This window comes from Erythrolamprus reginae, chromosome 1 (genome assembly GCF_031021105.1).
Source record: "Erythrolamprus reginae isolate rEryReg1 chromosome 1, rEryReg1.hap1, whole genome shotgun sequence".
NCBI lineage: Eukaryota > Metazoa > Chordata > Lepidosauria > Squamata > Dipsadidae > Erythrolamprus > Erythrolamprus reginae.
Window position 1 is genome coordinate 200,130,153 of NC_091950.1, and position 22,654 is coordinate 200,152,806.

General features: G+C 39.9%; 1 protein-coding gene across 1 annotated transcript in view; it reads right to left on the reverse strand.

The window, feature by feature from the left end:
• Positions 1-2,972: 2,972 nt before the first annotated feature.
• LOC139169453 (calcitonin gene-related peptide type 1 receptor-like) overlaps positions 2,973-22,654 on the reverse strand; it is a 32,098-nt gene continuing 12,416 nt past the window's right edge. Inside the window, exons 6-14 of the mRNA XM_070755669.1 lie at positions 18,948-19,051; positions 17,591-17,695; positions 14,374-14,500; positions 13,988-14,138; positions 13,399-13,459; positions 12,507-12,573; positions 9,553-9,771; positions 4,669-4,710; positions 2,973-3,577 (exon numbers count right to left, since the gene is read on the reverse strand). Coding sequence (XP_070611770.1) covers positions 3,509-3,577; positions 4,669-4,710; positions 9,553-9,771; positions 12,507-12,573; positions 13,399-13,459; positions 13,988-14,138; positions 14,374-14,500; positions 17,591-17,695; positions 18,948-19,051 — 945 coding nt within the window. The 3' untranslated portion in view covers positions 2,973-3,508. The remainder of the gene's footprint in view (positions 3,578-4,668; positions 4,711-9,552; positions 9,772-12,506; positions 12,574-13,398; positions 13,460-13,987; positions 14,139-14,373; positions 14,501-17,590; positions 17,696-18,947; positions 19,052-22,654) is intronic.

The window sequence follows — 22,654 nt, forward strand, 5'->3', positions numbered from 1 at the left end:
GGGTGGCTAAAGAAAAGTTTGGACAAAAAAAATATCTCTTCCTCCATTTCACTCTATTTCTCCCCCCCTCTTTCTCTCTCTTCTTTCCTTCCCTTCTTTCTCTCTCTCCATCCCTCTTTCTTTCTTCCTCTCTTTTTTGCTCTCTTTCTCTCTCCCTCCTTCCCTCCCTCTATGTCTTTCTCTCTCCCTTGCTCTCTCTCTGCCTCTCTTGCTATCTCTCTTTCATTCTCTCTCTCTCTTTCTTTCTCTCTCTTTCTCTGTCTCTCTTGCTATGTCTCTTTCTTTCTCTCTCTATCTCTCTCTCTCTCTCTTTCTCTGTCTCTCTTGCTATCTCTCTTTCTCTCTCTTTCTGTGTCTCTTGCTATCTCTCTTTATTTCTCGCTCTCTATCTTTCTCTCTTTCTCTGTGTCTCTCTCTGTCTCTCTTGCTATCTCTTTCTCTCTCTCTCTTTTTCTATCTCTTTCTCTCTCTCTCTTGCTATCTCTTTCTTTCTTTCTCTCTCTCTCTCTTGCTATCTCTCTCTCTCTCTCTCGGGCGGGGGGTGGGGGCTAAAGAAAAGTTTGGACAAAAAAAATATCTCTTCCTCCATTTCACTCTATTTCTCCCTCCCTCTTTCCTCCCCCCTCTTTCCATTGTATCTCTCCCTCCCTCTTTCCTTTCTATCTCTCCCTCCCTCTTTCCTCCCTCCCTCTTTCCTTTCTATCTATTTTCTTTCTATCTCTCCGTCCATTTCAGGAAAGCCCGCCCCGGCACCAGCAGCGCCCCACCCAGCTGGAGCTTCCCTAGGAGCTCCGCGGCACACCGGTTGGGAAACGCTGCTCTAGTATACTTATATTCAGAAAGATGTTATATACAGAAGGATTTTTTGTTTTAATGTTTTGTTTGTATCCGGCCTTAGGGCTGTAATAAATTTGATTTTAATTCAATGGTACAAATAATTCAACGGTTCAACTAATATTCTGTGGACCTATGAAACTTTCATCCACCATTAGATTCAATTTAATTGTGTCCTATGCAGTGTGGACACCACTATTTATTTATTTCTTCCATTAGTTTGTTGATAGGATAGTGTAAATTATGCCTTAAGCTGTAAATATGTAGGTATTTCTGATGAAGGCTGAAAAAAAAATTCAAATGAACAATCACTTTATATTCTGAATACGTTCTTGTGCTCCTCAGAAGGCAACATAAGCTGTAAAAAAATAGCCTTTTGGGGATTGCCAAATCAATTCATTTAGAACACATTACTTCTATTAGATTGTGACACTCTTCAGTCTGAAAACATGAAAGCAAGATGGACTGATTTTATACTTTATATAATATGTAATATTCAAGTCTTGATATTTAAGCTTGCATTTGTTTAGGTTGGACATTTTATTAGATCAGTACATAAATGGCTTCCTAAAAATCTCCATCTCATTTGAAAGTAACAAATGTGAGAAGCCATATCAACAAATTTATCACAGAGAAAGAAACGTGCAGCATGAGTGTCCTGAACTCACAGCTACTGCTTGAAGAGCAATCAGTAGCTGTGGCCATGGGAGCCTTCGAACAACTTCACTTGATGTACCAGTTGCACCTGTTTATGGATAGAAGCCCCAGTGAAGGTCTCGCTGCATGGGGCTGTCCTTGAAGACCATCTGCAACAGGTGCAGAATGCAGTAATATTGGTATATGCAGTAATGGGCAGCCAGATTTTTTACTGCCACACTGTGGGTGTGGCTTATTTTGTGGGTGTGGCTTGGTGGTCATGTGACTAGGTAGGAGTGGCTTGATGGCCATGTAGCCAGGTGGGAGTGGCTTGAACGATCATCATTGTTCAAGTGAACTGTTAAGTCCTCAACTTATAACCACCAGTGTTGCTCGCTGGGGTGACAATTTGCTTTGCGTTTCCTACGCTCTCCTTCCTGGGTCGCCCCCTTCCTCAGGCTGAGTAGCTAGGCAAAAAGTGACAATCAGCTGTTGAGAAAAGAGGGGGGGAGGAAAAGGGTCCCCGCAACTCCTGCTGGTGCTGGTCTCCCTGCCGCTTTCCGAGGAGGATGAGGAGGACTGGAGAGGGTGATTTAAAAATATTAGAAAGCCGAGGGAGAGTTACAAGGTTATTATTGCCGCACAATGCCTTTTCATCTCAGCTGTGGGTGGAATGAGGGCTTCACAAGGGGGGAAGGATGGCAGCCCAGACCTCTTTGGTGTGGCGCAGTGCAGCTCTCCTTTTTTCCCCTGCTGCTGCTGCTGCTGCATGCTCCTCACTTTTTTCCTCTTTCCTTCTTCCTGGCCTTGGGAGGTGGTTGCGTGAGGCTGGAGGGGAGCCAGGCAGGAGAGAGGAAATCTCGTCCGAGGACAGGAAAGAGGAAAAAAGCGAGGAGTGTAGACACAGCAGCGGCAGCAGGGGAAAAAAAGAGAGCCGAGTTGAGACTGGTAATCCAGGAAGTGACAACTGCCGGTCAACTGGAGCTTCACACGCAGCTTCATTTTCACCGGTGGAACTGCGTTCCATCCCGTCCTGCCTGCTGCCCACCCCTGCTTGGCCACCAGAGGTAACTTGAACATTAGTGACATCAAGCTGACCATGCCTACCCCAGTCCACTGAGGTCAAACACAACCCTCAATGAAATCAAGTTTGACACCCCTGGTATATTTGAATGACTACCATTTTTTAAAAGTGTGAGGGATCCTTGCCTGAGGTGACAAGGTGACACTTCTCCTTGGTCACACTCCCCAAATAAATGCCAATTTAACTTTGTCTCAAAGTTGCCTTAATGGTTAGATAATGCTCCTTTTTTTTGTTACCCTTGCTCCACATTTATTTATTTATTTGATTTTTATAATGCTGTTATTACTTTTGAAGTAACTCAACCTGGCAAACATATATAATATTACTTCTTGTTTAGGTGTCGGGTAGCTCGAAGGAAAAAAGGCAGGAGGCAGCTTTACATAAAAAATAGCTGTTTATTCAAAGACTCAGCTCAAACAGTTAGCAACAGAACTATTGTTGACAGGCTTCCTTATATATGGGGAAGCTGCAGGGGAGGACCAATAAAAACTATCCAGGTTTCCCTGCACATTGGCTGTTTAAGTTCAACCAATCAGGCAGCAGCCATGGCGGTTAAGCCAGGATTCAACACTTCCTCCTTCTCTTTTTCTCCACAACCACTTGGTGATGTGAGTTGGACTGAGAGAAAGAGGGGCTGATTCAAAGTCACCCAATCAAAATACATGCTTAAGGTGGGTTTGGAAGTCAAGAGTCTCTTGGTTTCTAGACCAGCCCCTTACATCACAACAGTTTGATACATTTTGCATTCTGTTTTTACAATGTTTACACTATTATAGTATTAACTCTGTTTCTTATCACAATATAATATTATAATGAATGATTTAAAAAAATAAAAATAAACATAGGATATATGTTATTTGCACAGAGTGTATTGCAATTAGCCAAAAAGTATTTTATTTCTTTTTAACAACATTATCTGTTGTGGCTCCATTGAAATGTTTAGGATTGTCTGCATTAAGTGGGACTCTGACTTGGAAATGATGCTTGGAATCGATTCCATAGCCTTCTGATAACAGAATGAACCTTTCCAGAAAAAAGAAGAGGGGGGGAGAGAGATTGTGTCATATGGGATTGATTTCTTATGAGAAAAATATAGACAGAAAGTGAAGGTAGACTTCTTATAGCAAAACTTTTTTTTTCATTAGTTGCTAAATTATTTTAAAAAGGAAAACTAGCTCCACAGAACATCACCAGAATCAAATACCTTTATGGTCATATCATATTTTGGAAAAAAAAAATAGCAGTGACAAAATACAAAAGAAAAATGTTCTCACAACTTTAATTGTTCTCTACATAAACTGTCACATATGGGCTATACATTATCCTAGAGGAGGGGTGGCCAACTCAAATCCCATGGGCTGAATTTGGCCCACAGGGCTGCTCTGGAAACCACAAAGGACTGCCACGTGGGACCTCTGCCAGCGAAAATGCTTGCAGAGGTCCCACATGGGCATGGACATCAAGTTGGCCATGCCTACCCTGGTCACATCCACTCTGCCCTCCCACCCAAGGCCCAACACATTCCTGTTCCGGCCCTCAATGAAATTGAGTTTGACACCTCTGTCCTAGAGCCAAGGTGGTACAGTTGTTAGAATGAAATACTTCAGGCTAACTTACTGCTCACTCCAGAAGTTCAAATCTCACCCCCTGCTCAAGGTTGACTCAGCCTTCCATCCTTCCAAGGTGGGTAAAATGAGGACTCAGATTGTTGGGGGCAATACACTGACTCTGTAAACTGCTTAGAGAGGGCCGTAAACCACTGTGAAGCAGTATGTAAGACTAAGTGCTATTGCTATTATGATGTTTAGAATACTGACTCCTGCATCATTTCAACCAGTATAGATTATCATGTGTTTGGGAGTATACTAATTGGTCTCATATCACAAGCTGGACCCTATAATTTAATATGACCCGCATAGATTGACACTATTCATCTTCTATTTTTCTATATGATAGTGTTTAGGTATGTACTTAACTGTTGCTAACCACTTTCTAGATGTAATTTCAAAAAGCCTAAGTAGAAGGTTGGACTAGAAGATTCCAAGTCCCTTCCAATTCTGTTATTTTATTCTAACATAAGTCAGCTAGAAAAAAAGAAAAGAAAAATACTTTACCTTTTTATCAGAAAAGCACAATAGTATTGACAAAAACAAACCCTACCAAAAAAAGAGAGAGAGAAAGAGGGGGAGGGGGAGATATTGATTTATTCCAGGACTGCAGGATAATGTTCATCATGTTCTTTTTTTCAATCCCCCTCCCCATCACAATGCAACTTAGGAGATAAAATGGATGAAAAGACTATACTTAGCTCAAAGAGCATCCAATGAGCTTCCTTCACCGATTAATCACTTGAGACTCAGTTTTCTTGATTTTTCAATAATTCAATCATTAGTATCTACATGAAACTGCTGGGCGAGATCATCCGAGGACATGGGGTGAGTTACCATCTATATGCTGATGACACTCAGCTATATATCTCCACACCATGTTTGGTCAGTGAAGCAGTGGAAGTGATGTCCTGGTGTCTGGAGGCTGTTAGGGTCTAACAGACTCAAGCTCAACCCTGACAAGACAGAATGGCTGTGGGTTCTGCCTCACAAGAACAGGGTAATGGACATCTGTTTGTCCATTACCCTGGGGAGGGACGTCTGACCCCTTCAGAGAATGTCCAAAACTTAGGCATCCTCCTTGACCTGCAACTGACTTTAGAACATCATTTGTCGGCTGTGGTGAAGGGGGTATTTGCCCGGGTTTCCCTGGTGCAACAGTTGTGGCCCTATCTGGACAGGAAGTCTCTACTCACAGTCACTCATGCCCTTATCACCTCCAGGTTTGACTACTGCAATGCTCTCTATATGGGCCTGCCTTTGAAGAGTGTTCAGAAACTACAAATTGTGCAAACTGCAGCTGTGCGAACAGTCACAGGACTACCCAGACATATCCACATCTCTCCAACACTCCACAGTCTGCACTGGCTGCCAATTAGTTTCTGGACTCAATTCAAAGTGTTGGTCATGATCTATAAAGCCCTACATGGCATGGGACCAGATTACTTATGGGACCGCCTCCTGCTGCATTAATCCCAGTGACCAGTTGGCCGGACCTGGGGGAAGAGCCTTCTATGTGGGGTCATGGCCCTCTGGAATCAGCTCCCCCCCGGAGATTCGCACTGCCCCCACCCTCCTTGCCTTTTGTAACAGTCTGAAGACTCACCTATGCCGCCAAGCTTGGGTCATTAGACTCTCCCCTCTGGCTGATGAATGTGTAGTGAGTTTGATGATTGAATGGTTATGTATGTATTTTAATGGGTTCTTTAGTTTTTAGTTGTAGCTTTGAATTTTAATTTGGATTTTGATATATATTGTTTCTTTCAGATGTTGCAAGCCACCCAAGTCCTTGGAGAGGGGTGGCATATAAATCCAATAAACTTAAACTTAGCCAAATGTCTCTAGGGAAAAAAGTGATGATAAGAATATGACTCCAAAGCGATAGCTAGTAGGGCTAATTGTCCTCTTTAAAAATGCCACTAAATATGAAGAGAATTCTTGGTGCTGTGGTACTTAAAGTATGGATTGAGACCCCTGCAGAACTTCAAGCTATATAAACGGGCAATCAGACAATCACATTTTTAAAAGTCAAGCTTTTGCAGTCAAAGTGAGATCAGTGGTGTGCTAACAGCAACCAGTTATGCCAGCTGATTGTCACCATCATGCTTCTGAGCAGCCAAAGAACTATTGATAAATAAATAGATAGATTAGATAGATAGATAGATAGATAGATAGATAGATAGATAGATAGATAGATAGATAGATAGATAGATGGCTGCTCACAAGCATGATGGTGAAAGTTGGCTGGCACAATTGGTTGTTGTTAGCAAACCACTGGTCTTATTTTGCCTGAAAAAGTTTGATTTACAAAAATGTGATTGCCCCATTAAATATACTTATGTATGTACAGACACACACAAATTTTATTCAAAAGCTCTGTTCTCAATGGGCTCACAAAATTCTTGAAAATTTGACAATTGCCTGGTATGAACCAATACGACCTGATTCTATGATAACATTATGGTACGAGTAGGGGTGGGATACTGCCTGGACCGGGGAGGGGGGGGGATGCAGTGGTGTAGCAAAAATGGAGCTCTGCCCCAGAACACCCAATTTGCATTGAAAATGAAAGAAAATGCATGGAATCCTGCATAAGCCACACCCACAGTTTGGTAGTAAAAATTTTGGTTACCCTTCACTGGGTACAAGCAAGTTTAATCTCCCGTGACCTAACATATCAATCCACTGAAGAATTAAGGCCCTTTCATTAAAATTTATGGAGTTATGAAGCATAATCAATCCCACTGGCCCAATGCAGAGTGGTAAATGTTTTTCTCAGTCTAGGGGTGAAATACCTTATTGGCACCAAACTAGCTTCTCTGTGTTAGTTCTTAATCTCGAAGTCCAGTGGCTTAATCACTACACGACAATAACTCCCAAAATTTCCTTGATATTATTAGTAGAGGAGAGATCATTTAAATGAGGTTTCAGACCATGAAATTGAATGGTATGCCTTATGGTGTATTAGTTACCAGACATTTTTCCAGCTATCAAAAGAAGGCTTGATTTGAACACATGACTCAAATATTTTCACTCACCCTGAAACTGGTTAAAAGTAGTGTTGGGCGAACCAAACTTGCATAGTTCAGATCCATGTTGAACTTGGCTGGGTTCGGTATACCAAACCCAATCCCGGACTTTTCCAGAAGTCCGTGTTCAGGTTCGGCGTTCCATCGAACACTGCGATACTATTGCAGCAGCGGTGTGTGTGTGTGAGGCACTCTGCACATGCTGGCTATTCAGGATCCTGGATGGTAGCTTCAAGTGGGTGGTGGACAGGAGGTAGAGATGGGGAGGGTTCTATCCCTGAAGGGCTTTAAAAGGGCAGAGGGAATCCAGACCTTTGGAGCACAAAGAGGGAGGGGAGATGTGGATTTCCCAGAGACTGGGGGGTGCAAGCAAAAGGAGGGGGGGAATCCCATTTCCCATTTGCTTCCCCCCCCCCGTGCTTCACCTCATGCCAGGCCAGAGGTGTTGGTGTTGGGGTTCAAGTTCAAGGCCCGAACCCAAACTCCGACATCATGTTCGGTCGAACCCGCCAGACCTAAACTTCAATGGGTTCGGCCAACACTAGTTAAAATATCAATGAAGTTCCCACTAACACATTTCAGTTTAGACCTCATTAAAATGTACATTTGTAGATTTTTGATCTGTTAATACAAAAAATGGAGTGGCTTTTTTTTTTTTTTTTTTTTTGCTTTAATAGGAAAAAATGACAAGTCTTGTCAGCAAGTGAGAGTGACTGGCAAGAATTTTCTTCCAGCATGTCAGCACTCCTTGGTTGGCTTCTTTTGAACTATGATGCTGTAACCTTTTCTAACCGAGCTAGGAGAATAAGCAAGGAGGGATTCATGAACTATGATCTTCCCACGATGACATTTAGTTGGGCCACCTTCCCCCCACAAATGGACTTCACTAGAAAGACTGTTAACTTACCATCTTACTTAGAACTTTACTGCTCTCCATTTGCAAGAGACAGAATAATTCCTGGCAGGACTGGACTTGTCTGGATAGCATATTTTAAAAACCTGGACCTGCTTTAATTAAACTATTAATGTCATTTTATTGGAGGAGCAGGAGTGGGGGTGGAGTGTGACTGATTAAGTGGACAGGGTACATTCCAAAAGTAATGCAATTGAATTTCCTGCGCCGCTCCTCTTGGTCGGAGTGGGACCGAAGCACTTGGAGTAGGTGGGGGGGGACTCTAAGCTTTGCCATGAAACCAGTCTCAGTGCTCTCCAAGCTGTGGAAGCAGCAGGACGTCAGTTATTGTAAACCTCTGCGTGCCGACCGTGTCACAAAAAAAATTGAATCGACAATTGAGCAATGTTACGTGATTAAATTTTGTGTTAAATTAAATTGAACCTGATTATTTGGACAAGGTCATCACTGGTGATGAAACCTGGGCTTTTGAATATGACCCAGAAACAAAACGCCAAAGCTCTGCGTGGCACACCAACCAGTCCCCCAAGCCCAAAAAGGCAAGAATGTGGAAATCAAAAGGGAAAACAATTATCATTGTCTTTTTCGACAGTAAAGGAGTGATCCATAAGGAGTTTGTTCCTCAAGGACAGACAATTAACGCTGCCTACTAAATGGATGTGCTGAAAGACTCCAAAAAAGGGTCATCAGGATGAGAAAAGACATCTCCGCTACCTGGCAACTCCATCACGACAACATGCCTCGCCACAACACGCTATGAGTCCACAAGTTCCTGGCCAAATACCAGGTGCCAATGTTGCCCCCCCCCCTAAAGTCCTGACGTTGCCCCAGTAGACTTCTTTTTGTTTCCTTGGATTAAGGCAGCCCTGAAAGGAATCCGTTTTTCATCCATAGAAGAGATCCAATCAGCTGTGATGAAGACCTTGTGAGAGGTTCCTGAAGACGCCTTCCAGGGTGCGTATCCATCATGGCAGAGTCGCTGGAAAAAATGTGTAGAGGCCCAAGGACAGTACTTTGAAGAATTTTAAGTGTTTGTGCAAATCTGTTCAATAAATTACTTTTTTAAAAAAGTGCATTACTTTTGGAACGCACAATGTATGTATCATGATAATTAGTGAGTGTGACTGTCATTCATTGGTTTATGTTACTGTCTGTCTTTATAATTGTATATGGCCTGTTGTTATGCCCTTTTGCTAAAAGGGCATTACAAATAAAAGTTGTTGTTGTTGTTGTTGTTGTTGTTGTTCTTCTTCTTCTTCTTCTTCTTCTTCTTATTATTATTATTATTATTATTATTATTATTATTATTATTTAAAAGGGGAAAAGTCTGAATGCACTTGATGAAACTTATAGGAAGTCAAGAATGGATTAAAATATGTCAATTGTTTATACCTGTGACATTCTTTAGCAATCATTGTAAATTTCACATATTTCAAGAATCTTGGATACCTGAAATTGGATAAAAACATGGAGCACGTATTGATGAATCTCCTTGATAGTTCTTCCTTCTGGTTCCCAGGAAACAAACAGCATTTGAATGCCAAGAAGTGGTACTAAAAGGAAGGTGGCCCTCACAGCTTTCAAGTACTGAAAAGATTTTCTAAGATGTCTCGTTCTTGATTTCTTTATAATGATACGAACAATGCTTATCAGGATCAAGAAATTCACCTATAGAAAAAAAATTAAGTATTAACTTCATTTATTATTATTTATTTATTTATTAATCAGATTTGTATGCCGCCCCTCTCCGCAGACTCGGGGCGGCTCACAGCAATAATAATACAATGTAAACAAATCTAATATTTAAGTTAATTTAAAACCCCAGTTTAAAAACCAATCATACATACTAGCATACCATGCATAAATTTTATAAGCCTAGGGGGAGGGAAAGTGTCAATTCCCCCATGCCTGACGACAGAGGTGGGTTTTAAGGAGCTTACGAAAGGCTAGGAGGGTGGGGGCAACTCTGATATCTGGGGGGAGTTGGTTCCAAAGGATCGGGGCTGCCACAGAGAAGGCTCTTCCCCTGGGTCCCGCCAAACAACATTGTTTAGTTGACGGGATCCGGAGAAGGCCAACTCTGTGGGACCTAACCGGTCACTGGGATTCGTGCGGCAGAAGGCAGTCCCGGAGATATTCTGGTCCGGTGCCATGAAGGGCTTTATAGATCATAACCAACACTTTGAATTGTGACCGGAAACTGATCAGCAACCAATGCAGACTGCGGAGTGTTGGTGTGACATGGGCGTATTTAGGAAAGCCCATGATAGCTCTTGCAGCTGCATTCTGCACGATCTGAAGTTTCCGAACACTTTTCAAAGGTAGCCCCATGTAGAGAGCATTACAGTAATCAAGCCTCGAGGTGATGAGGGCATGAGTGACTGTGAGCAGTGACTCTCGGTCCAAATAGGGCTGCAACTGGTGCACCAGGCGAACCTGGGCAAAGCCAATCTCATCTATATTTGAAAAAGAATTATACAATTTGACAATAAAACCATCAACAGAGACTTTCAGACCCAAGTCCTCAATGTTTGCATTAATGGAACTTTGACAAAATGGCTATAATGTACTGTTGAATGCAACACTGTACTACCACCATTAAAGCACCTTTTTTTTTCTATCTTAAATTTTCTGTTTCAGTATATGATACTACCATAATAAGCACTTCAGGGTTAATTTAAAAAAATAAAATTCAGAAAAGTAATTTTGACTATATAGTAGTACCTCTACCTAAGAACGCCTCTACTTATTTATTTATTTATTTATTTATTTATTTATTTGTTTGTTTGTTTGTTTGTTTGTTTGTTTGTTTGTTTGATTTTTATGCCGCCCTTCTCCTTAGACTCAGGGCAGCTTACAACATGCTAGCAATAGCACTTTTTTAATGAACTTTTCTAGATAAGAACTGGGTGTTCAAGATTCTTTTGCCTCTTCTCAAACATTTTCCACTTACAAACCCGAGCCTCTGAAACTGTAACTGAAAAAGGTGGGGAGAAGCCTCTGTGGGGCCTCTCTAGGAATATCCTGGGAGGAAACAGGTCAGATGCCTCCATGGGGCCTCTTTAGGAATCTCCTGGGAGGAAACAGGGCCACTACCCTCCTGTGTTTTCCCCAGTCTCACACATTATTTGCTTTTATATTGATTCCTAAGGGAAAAATGGCTTCTTCTTACAAATTTTTCTACTTAAGAACCTGGTCATGGAACGAATTAAGTTTATAAGTAGAAGTACCACTGTACAAAATATTCTGAAAGAGGTGAAAAAAAGAGTCATCTAAATAAAGTTTAATAATCCAATATCAAAAAATTGTGTGTTCCACAAAATAAACCAATATTTCACAAAACCTATAATCAAAACCTCATGTCTGAAGAACAATAAAACCATCTTCAGTGCTTTTACATAGGATTTAAGCTAATTTATTTAGCATATCCAGCTTATTTAATTTGTAGTATCATGCTTGTATTTCACTAATCCCAACTAGTTTTATTTCTACTTCCTTCTTAACAAAGAATAACCCTTAGGGCTTCCATTTTAGTACCACATAAAATGATGGCTTGAATGTATTTTTATACAAGTAAAGAAATTAATTAATAAAACAATTTGCTAACCACCTCCCCCTTTAGTTCCTAATAATTGCTTAGAAGTAATAAATAAATATTTATTCTTGATAGCCAGCGATAAAGACACTAGGATAAAAACTAGGACCATGAGTTCAGGTCCCAGTTTTGGCATCAAAGTCAGCTGGGTGTCTTTGGGCCTGTCACTCTTTCTCAGCCCAACTCACCTCAGAGGGTGGTTGTTATGTGCAAAATTGAAGGAGAACATTAGGCACACAGGAATTGATGTATATATATGTATAGAAAGAGTGATTTTATGTTCTGGTTCCTCTAAAGTTATGACAATCATGGCAGAAGAAAAAAGACTGAGATTTTGCAAGCTCAGGTGCAAAGCTGTGGTAGATTTTGGTTCTTAAGCATTACATTTTACTCTTTTGCTGCTAAAAGATTGAGGTCAATGTGCAATATCCTGTAGAAACTCTATATTGAGATGCAGTTCCATATTAATTAATTTTATAATGCACTGAATTTATTGTCTTAATACCTAACTGTTCAGTGAGTCAGCCTCCACCATATTTCTAACAATAGCAATTAGAAGCACTTGTATACTGTTTCACAGTTCTTTACAACCCTCTCTAAGTGGACCCCAACAATATGGGTCCTCATTTTACCAACCTCTGAAGGATGGAAGGCTGAGTCCACCCTGGAGCCCATCAGGATCGAACTCCTTTCAGTTGGTAGAGTTAGCCTGCAATACTGCATTCTAACCACTGCACTGCAGATCAATATTTGGCATAAAAGTAAGATAAATATATTTGATGTGGAAATAATTGTGATATGTTCTTACCAAGAGAACAGTGAAGACAGGCCCATCGACAATATAAGATAAAAGAGTATCCATTCTGTACCAGCAGCTGGAAAAAAAAGAAAAGATTACTCTTGCCACAATACTGGTTGTCTTTGGGTTAGGACCAGTCATTCAGCGACATTTCAAGTTATGACAGTGCTGAATGAGAGGGATTTATGAGCAAGGATCAAAGTTTTGTAGTGTCCCCATAACCATGTGATCAGAATTTAGGCCCTCAGCCACCAGTATGCAATTATGAGGGCGGTAGCATCACAGAGGTGGTTTCCTCCTGGTTTGGACCAGATTGCAGAACTGTTGGCAATCCGCTGGTGATATAATTTTGGCATCACAGATCTGGTTCTGTCTGTGCCAGTCCATGCTCGCCACCATTTTTTTTCTGAATTTTTGGCCATTTTTCCTGTGTTTGGATGGCTTCTCACTCTCTGCTTTGAAAAAGGTGCCCCTGCCCGTCTCCAGGTTAATACCGACCTTCTTTCTTTGCTTGAAGCACAGCTGATCAATTCTTCAGCTGTGTTTTGGGCTGAATCCCCCTTGTGAGCATGCATGGAAGTGAAATTGCTTGAAACATCGCAATGCGAACTGGTGGCAAAGGTAAGCAGAACCCACCCCAGATCTAGTAGTCCTGTTATTGTCATTGTTACCTTCCCTACCTTGGGGACTTCCAGGGAAGAAACAACAAACTCAAGGCAAACATGGTATTATAATACAAACCCCCCAAAAGCTACATTACTAAGTGATGTATTCAGGTGACATTGAGCTTTATCACTTAGTGAGAAGATTTTCATTCCCAATTGCCATTGTAACCCAAGGATTATCTGTGACTCCTATAAATTCCTGTAAAGTGTACAAGATGATTTTAGTTTTGACTTACTAATTATTGAAATACAGGCTTCTGGCTACAGCATATGTAGAGACATGAATTAAAGGGACTCCTGTGAACAATAAATAGGGTGGGTTTTTTTTAACAAAACAGAGAATTTTATTTATTTAGCTCCAATATTGCTTTCAAATATTAGTAACCTAAATGAATATTGAGAAGAAAAGTTATGTATTATCTGATCTATTTTGTTACCAAGAGTCAGCTAATTTAATGGGTCATAATCAATCAATAAAAAATGTCTTAGAGGAAAGAATGAATTTCTGCAAGGTTAATATGCATCAAACTAAATTAAAGTAAGCACCTAAAATTGATAAAAAAATAAGTATAATTCATAGGCCATGTTAAAGATAATATAAGAGTCTGTATCTCTAATTCAACATGTCAAGCAAATGGAATGAGACCCCAGAATTCTATAGAATTTGCCAATCACCATAATGGGAGGAGACAGGTTTGGGGAGGCGGCTTAGAAAAATCAAAGATTCAATGCTGCATGCTACTTTCCCCATGATAACAATGTATCTTGGTATAATGTGCATTCTTGCAATGTAGAAAGAAGAGGAAGTGAAAGGAAACAACGTACCCCAGCCGAGAAAATAATACCACCGTAAGGGCTGTCTTTTTGCAAATACATTTACCACAGTGACAACATAGAGGTAAATGCCTTCACACAACATCCAGAAGTAGTTGGAAAGACAAAAATAGCGCAGGCAGATGTTAAGCATTTTACATACCTGTGGGCAAGTAGAAGCACCGACTTAGCACAACATACAATTCATGCAGGCTTTTTTACATATAATTTAGATAATTTCCACCTGATTTAGCAAACAAGCAGAAGAGGAAGATTAAACTTCCCAGGCTGTTATCTGATTCAAAGGACCCTTGTCCCCCTTGCTTTGAAATCAGTATTCCCAAATAGTTGCTGAAGCTGATAAATTTGAAAAAAGTAAAAACCACATGTCCACTTACTGGAGGAGTTGTAATCAGTGGCTGCTGGTGGACATTTCCTGCCATAAAAGTAAGTGATATAACACAGTTGCAAATAAAACTAAAAAAGAGATTCTTATGCAAACTGACCCTTGTGGTACTCAAGCTCCTATAAAGAAACACAGGGGAGAAAATTATTGTTTATCTCTTTTTCACGTAGAATGATTTTATATGTTAGCATTCTACACTGGGCTAACCAATATTAGAATACTGTATTCCAAACAGAGTATATGTGGCAGTGGTTGTTGTTCAGTCAATAACACAGACCAATATTTTAAAGGTATTATTTACAAGTTATACAATATCATTAATATTACACACTAATCATGATACAATCCATAATCCATAATACACACAGTTCCATACCATTTAGCACACAGCAAGTACATAGAACAATATTTAGCACAAAGCAATATAGTACAGTATTATATATTTTATTATTAGCACATAGCAGTATTAGCACACAGCAAGTACATTAGACCAATTAGCACATAGCAATATATTCTCTTATTAGCACACAGCATATACATATACCATTTAGCACACAGCAATATAGTATATTCTCTTATTAACACACAGCAGTATTAAACATAGCTGTATCTTAGTAGACATCAATAACTTAGCATCAGTAATAACCAACATATATACACCAACAACCAACAATACAATGCAATGGAATACAAGGCAACAGAACAGATGCAATGCAACAAAGTAGAGAGTAGCACATCTGTCTCCCTTTATATGGCTAAATACAGCCTAGCTCTTAAAGTAACACCATCCAAACATTCATTGCTGGCTAGTTTCATATATTGAAAACCCAACCAGTGCAATACATAGTACTGACAATATCAAATATAATATTTGAGTAACAGTGATTTTGTCTTGTTCAGCACATATCCATTGTCTCGAGCTAAGCAGTTGCTCATTGGTTGGCGTCTTTGAAAAGAACTTCAGATCCCAAGAGAAAAATCCTTCCCAGTTCAGATGAAAGGAACAAGTTCATCTGATCAATTGAAAGGATTTTTTAAAAATCAACTTTTCAAAAAAGACAGAGAATCTTGCCAATGATGACTGCACTTTTTAATTTTATCCCTGATTTTATTCTTCAACTACAATGTCCATAATGTTTAAAATGTTTGCATACAGATGAAGCTAACAAATCGTCCACTGTTTTCATTTTTTTGTCAAGCATGTATAAGATAACAGATATAAGTATAAATATGTTTGTGAATAAATGAAATGGATACAAATAAATGGGGACGTTTGGGCAGGGATGGTAGGCACGATGGTACATTTATGCATGCCCTTACAGATCTCTTCATTGTCTCATTAACATGGAATACAGTTGTTCAGGAATTCTGATCCATTTGGGAGAAGGAAAGTGAGGTACAAACATGATTAGAGGTTATGTGTGATTTTAGCAGCCATGGCAATGCAGTTCTCATTGGCATCTGGCTGGCAGCTGCTATCTTCATATTCTAAAATGCCTTGTGGCAATGACATTGGTGACCGGATTTTGCATGCTTCAAAAATGATTGGAACCATTGTTTCAGACTATGTATGAGACTAAGGCTTCTTTGTTATTTTATTACTCTATAGATATCATCATTAGGTTTTTAAAGCTGGGAAGAATTGTGCAGAACCTGGAAAAGGTTGCATACTTTAATGAATAATAGAGAAATACTGCCCTCATGTGAAGTCCAAAGTACAGTACCTCTATCAAATGCTGTTTGGTGTATGCACAATGCTACAATTTTATTTTAATGCACTGTCATACTCTGATGGGCATTGAGCTGGTAAACCTCTGGACATCAAGCTTTCCTCCCCCGGATATGCTACCTAGAAATCTCTGGATGTAAACATAGCAAATGGGGCAAAGTAAGAAAGAAAGTAAGGTCTTCCAAAAAAAAACCCAAAACCCCCACACAACTGAAATGTTTTTTTTTATTTTTACTCTAATATTCTTTCAAAATACCACAAAGCAATAGAGAAAGGTTACCACTAGAGCCTCTGCAATCTGATGAGCAGAAGAGAAAAAAATTATGTCCATCCAGATACAATGCAGGAGACATGATTGGATGGGGCAGGACAAAGAGGAGCAATAGAAAGACATGGCAAATGTTACATAATGCGAATATGTAGATGAATGATACAGTAAACTAGACTCAGTTACTCAGTTTTTATATATATATATATATATATATATATATATATATATATATATATATTTATTTATTTATTTATTTATTTATTTATTTATTTATTTATTTATTTATTTATTTATTTATTTATTTATTTATTTATTTATTTATTTATTTATTTATTTATTTATTTATTTATTTATTTATTTATTTATTTATTTATTTATTTATTTATTTATTTGTCCTTGTGCTAGGGCAAACACAAGTAGACCTGAGCTGCCTTCCCTCTATAAATGCTGGTGGGTGAGTGTGGAGTGCTGGCTCAGCAGCTGCAAACTGTATTGAAACTTCCTGGTGAGTCAGTGGGGTAATACCTGGGATCATTGATTCAATTCAATTCAATTTATTAGATTTGTATGCCGCCCCTCTCCGAAGACAGCATACATCAATTACAATCCAAAACAGAACACTACAACAAAATAATAATCACGGAAGCCATTGACATAGAAAAACACTCCCACAATATGAACAAATGTGATGATACCTCCTGCCTACCAGACATTTGGAAACCAGCCCTCATTAACAAACATATCCCAGCCATACAAACTGAAACCAGACCCAGAACAACACAGGACACTACCACCAATCACCTCCACCAGACCCAAACCCACACCCACCCAGAAGACCAAATACAACCACCACCCAGAAGACAAACTACAGCAGTGCCCTCAACTATTGAAGCCCCCTCTGACTTGCACACAAAGAAAACTGACAAACACCATAAACACATGACCAGATCACAAACTCGCAGCCAAACCAAAATTGACATGCCCCAGACACACATTACAAAACAGCTAAGTAGTCTACAAACTCCAACTACTCAGGATCTCACCCTCAATCCATAAACATCAACTAATCAGCATACATCAATTACATCAATGACCCCAGGTGTTATCCCACTGACTCACCAGGAAGTTTCAACACAGCTTGTAGCTGCTGAGCCAGCACTCCACATTCACCCACCAGTATTTATAGAGTGAAGGCAGCTCAGGTCTCACTGTGTTCGCTCTAGTACAAGGACAAAAGCACCAGCCTGAAGATGATGAGTGGGACCAATGATAGTTATTGATATAATGCTAGTGACAAGTAACAGCGATTCTTCCCTTTATAAATAATGAATAAATTGAGAAAGCCTTATGTCACTTGTAAATTGCTATTATGACAACCATTGTTATGCTTATAAACCACATATCTCATCAGAGAAAGAAACCTGTTGCAAAATCCTTTTTCCAAAGAGAAGAAGTAGATTTTTATAATAGACAATAGGAAGGAACACATACGTCCTTCTTGTCTTCAGGTATTCTAATAATTTGGCAAACTTGTCTTTGTTACAGAGAAGCAGAAAAACAAATGTCACAGATGTCTTAGCACATTTTTTTTCTCATAGCTTTGGATCCATGGAATGAACAGAGAAGATGAAGCCATGGCAACTTGGAAAAAGTTGTGACAATAGCACAACTTCAGTTTTCAATACCTATTTGAGCTAGTGCAAGAATGAGAATTTGGATTTCTCTATGGAAAGGCAGTACATTCAACTCAAAAACATCTTTTGAATTTCTATTGATACTGAAAAACACTTGGAATCATTCTAAATCTAAGTCCCACCAGCTTTGAAGACAAGTGCCCTCAAAACCTGATAAAAAAATCATGAGCGGTGTCACAGAATAAAATCCACAATTACTGCAACAATGGAATTTTAGTGCTTCTATTGTCCTACACTTCCAGATTGAGACCTCCATGTCCACAAATAAACTGCATAACAGTGTATCTTCTATGAACTCAGAGGAATACCATGCACACTTGGGATTATTCCAAATTAAGTGTGTAGATTTTTTTAAAAAAATTCTCAAACCATTCATTTATTTATTTACAAGAGTTAGAGAACCAAACACTATGTGGCTTACAATAAAATAACGAAGAAGAAAAAGAAAACAGTGAAACATAAATCCTGGGCATCCAAACAAGCATGCTGACAACAACATACAAAGCTCTCCAAGCATTCTATCCAAAGCCCTGAAAGAACAACCAAGTTTCTAAAGACTTTCAGAGCATCTCAGCGTGAGAGCCAGATGTAGTGATGTCATTTCAGAGGGCAAAGGTTGTGCAGCTAAGGCATGCTCATTGGCTTTTAATATGTAGCATTGCTTGGTAGATGGGGCCCAAAATACAATAACTCTGCCCAATCTTACCAGAGGGGCAGAAACCGTAGCAGATAGCTGGTCCCACAGGTAACATGGGCCATACTTTGAAAGGCTTTATAGATGATAGCATGTTTTTATGGGAGTGTGAGAGAGCTATTTATCTTGATATTGCATACAAATTTGCAAACAGGTTGAAAATTAAAACAATACTTACTTAAAGCAGAGGAATATGCCAAGGGAAATCAACAGTGAAACAAAGGAAAGGCTAAGACCAATAATAGCAATGTGATAGGTATTCCAACTTGTCTGGAATAAATCCTAGAAACAAAGGTGAAATCTGAATGTAGAAAGCTGTTGTCATGCACAATAGTTCCTGCTGCAAGTGTTTCATGGAATATTAAAAGCCCAAAATAATACAAACATGAATCACTAGTAATCATCACAATAGGTACATAAACATGATATAGATCCCAAGGGTATTACACCACAACATTTTATGTGATGTTTGTTTGTTCAATTTCTATGGCCACCCATCTCAATCAATGACTGGATGGCTCACAATTCAAAAAATATAATTCAGTTGAAAATATTAAAACATTTTAAAACAGTAAAAACAGTAAAATCAACAAAAACAGTAACACTTCTAAATTATGGTAAATATACACAGGAGCACGATCTTTGCCCCTTAACCCATTTAGCGCCCCAGGCAAGGGAACATACAGCCCAGTTTTCTTGGGCTGTACAAATGACTAACAAAGTGAGGTTGTTCTGATCTACAGAGAGCAGATGTTCCATAGCACCTGTGTGTGGCACAAAAAGCTGATCCTTTCCAAAATTTTCAAGGCGACCAGAGAAGTGTGGAGGTTTGTGTCCTGGTGTGGCGGGCTATTCTACCTTTGGGAGGAAATGCCTCTCAAATATAGGTGGGGGAAGGCTTTTGCGCCCGACTGTCTCCACTTTGCCAGTAGCATTTCACCCCTGTCTCTGGGTCAGGGCTGTCCAAAAAGGGTGTTTGCAAGAGGCAACTGTACATTCTTGGTTTTTGATTGTCCTGTCCTGTCACTGGCAAAGGGTAAAAGCTCAGGGATTCCAAGCTCCAATTTGCCTCGGGGGAGGTTTTTTTTCCCTGTTTTTCAGAAGGCCATTTTTTACTAGTTTATTAATTTTTATTTTATTTAATTTATTTATTTTGTTCAGTACACAATGAGAGTTTTAGTGGGTATAAATACATAAATAGTAAAATACACGATGAAGGTTATAGAGGAGATACTCATAGTAAAATATATCTAAGAAAGAATAGAAAAGAAGATATAGTAATAGAACATATCAATGAAAGAATAGAAGAATAGATATAGGAATAGAAGAAAGGTATAGGAGATATAGGAGAGCAATAGGACAGGGAATGGAAGGCACTCTAGTGCACTTATACTCGCCCCTTACTGACCTCTTAGGAATCTGGATAGGTCAGCCATAGATAATCTAAGGGTAAAGTGTTGGGGGTTTGGGGATGACACTATGGAGTCCGGTAATGAGTTCCATGCTTCGACAACTCGGTTACCGAAGTCATATTTTTTACAGTCAAGTTTGGAGCGGTTAATATTAAGTTTAAATCTGTTGTGTGCTCTTGTGTTGTTGTGGTTGAAGCTGAAGTAGTCGCCGACAGGCAGGACATTGCAACATATGATCTTGTGGGCAATACTTAGATCTTGTTTAAGGCGTCTTAGTTCTAGGCTTTCTAGGGCCAGGATTGAAAGTCTAGTCTCGTAGGGTATTCTATTTTGAGTGGAGGAATGAAGGGCTCTTCTGGTGAAGTATCTTTGGACATTTTCAAGGGTGTTAATATCTGAGATGCGATATGGGTTCCAAACAGATGAACTGTATTCGAGTATGGATCTGGCAAAAGTTTTGTAAGCTCTGGTAAACAGTGTGAGATTGCCAGAGCAGAAGCTATGTAGGATTAGGTTTACAACTCTTGAAGCCTTCTTGGCTATGTTGTTACAGTGGGCTTTGGCACTTAAATCTTTTGTTATTAGTATACCGAGATCTTTAACTGAGTGGGGATTATCTGTGATAATTTGATTATTCAGTTCGTATTTGAAGTTCAGATTATTTTTCCCAATGTGTAGGACAGAGCATTTGCTAGTTCAGATTTGGAGTTGCCATGTGTTAGACCACTCAGAAACAGAGTTCAGGTCTTTTTGGAGAGTAGTTGTGTTATTGGTGGTGTTGAAGAGTTTTACATCATTGGCGAAGAGGACACAGTTGCTTGTGATGTATTCGCAAAGGTCATTGATGTAGAGAATGAAGAGCGTTGGTCCCAGTACACTACCTTGGGGAACACCGCTTTTAACTGGGATAGGGGTGGATATTGTGCTTCCTATTTTGACCACTTGTTGCCTGTTTGACAGGAATGCAGGATAAATGCTTTAAAATGCTTAAAAAAGTTTTTTAGGCCATGCCCACCCAGTCACATGTCCCACCAAGCTATTCCCACCCTGCCCACAGAACCGGTGGGAACCCCCCCCCCCCCCCCTAGATTTCACCACTGGGCCAGATAAAGGAAGAGAAAAAAGAAACAACTTTTTTAAACACACAAAAGACTGATCAAAACATTTCAAATACAAGGAGTCTTTGAAAGTAATTAGAGCCAAATAAATTCAATGGTAGTAGAAGAGAAAGGGCTACATAAAAGAGGATTTTCATATTTACTGATGTAAACAAGCAAGTAAATAAATAAATTCATTTCAGACAGTATGAAACTGAACAGAATGGAAAAATAAAGTGTACATCTTAGAGGATTCAATGCCTACAGGTCTCAGTAATTCTGCAAGGATAGTATCAACATCTTGAGTCTTGGGGGGGCGGAGCCAACTGAGGAACAGAACGGATGGTGTGGAGCCGAGCTCCTCCTAACATCACCGTTTTTCAGGCTCTCTTTGATCTCACGGGGATCCCAGACTCTGCGAAAAAGGGTCTGGCGTTAAGGGGATACCGTTAGCACGATTTGAGGCGGCAGCCCGATCGGCGGAGCGGATCTTTCCCCCCACGACTGAGTGCCTGCAAGCTAGGAGCGACATGGCGGCCTAGAGTGTTCCCAGCCGGAGGTGACTAAACTAATGCTAGCAACGGCGATCGGGGCAGAGGAGTTGACTACTAACATACCGGAGTTGGACTGAGACTGAGATCTACGAACTTAGCTTTTTTTTCCTCAAATACGGGCTGGCGTCGCTTGAGCTAAAAATCTGACAAGCAGTGACAAGGGAAGGAAGAGGGAGGAATTGACAGCTTCCTCCTTCCGGCTGGCGGCGAGCGTTTGTTTGAAAGTCATATTATTTACCCAAGAAAGCCATTAATAACATCCTTCAAAGCGTAGAATAAACACCAAGAAGATCTGACGTCCCGCGAGGAAATGCAATTCTCCGAATGAACTTTTAAATGGTTAAATCTGGAATTTTCTAAAGAGGACTCAACGGGACGGCGTGATTCGTCCACTTCCTGGTTCCTGTTCCCTCTCTGGCTCTTCGATCTTTGTTTTTGTTGCTGCGTCACAGTAGAGCGAGCTGAGAGAACGTCGGCTTTTTCAAGCTTCAAGTTTGGTGGTCTACGAGGGACAGCGATCGGAGGCATCTTTTTCATTTGATATCGGGAGCGGTAGGTCGCAGAAGAGTTTAAAAGCGGCAGGAGAGCACTCTAGAGACCACCAGAGAGATCGGCCCTACTGACCCTACTGACTAACTTACCCAGCGAAATAACGAACCTAACGAATCTAAAATAACATCAGCACGAGATAGCATTGAAACCTACCCGAACTTCATGAATCAAAGGTTGAAGATTTAAAAGGGTTTGATATTTCATTTAATTGTTTAACTGCATAATAAGTAATTCCTATACTCTACTGTCTCGCAAATTCCTAATCTTTAT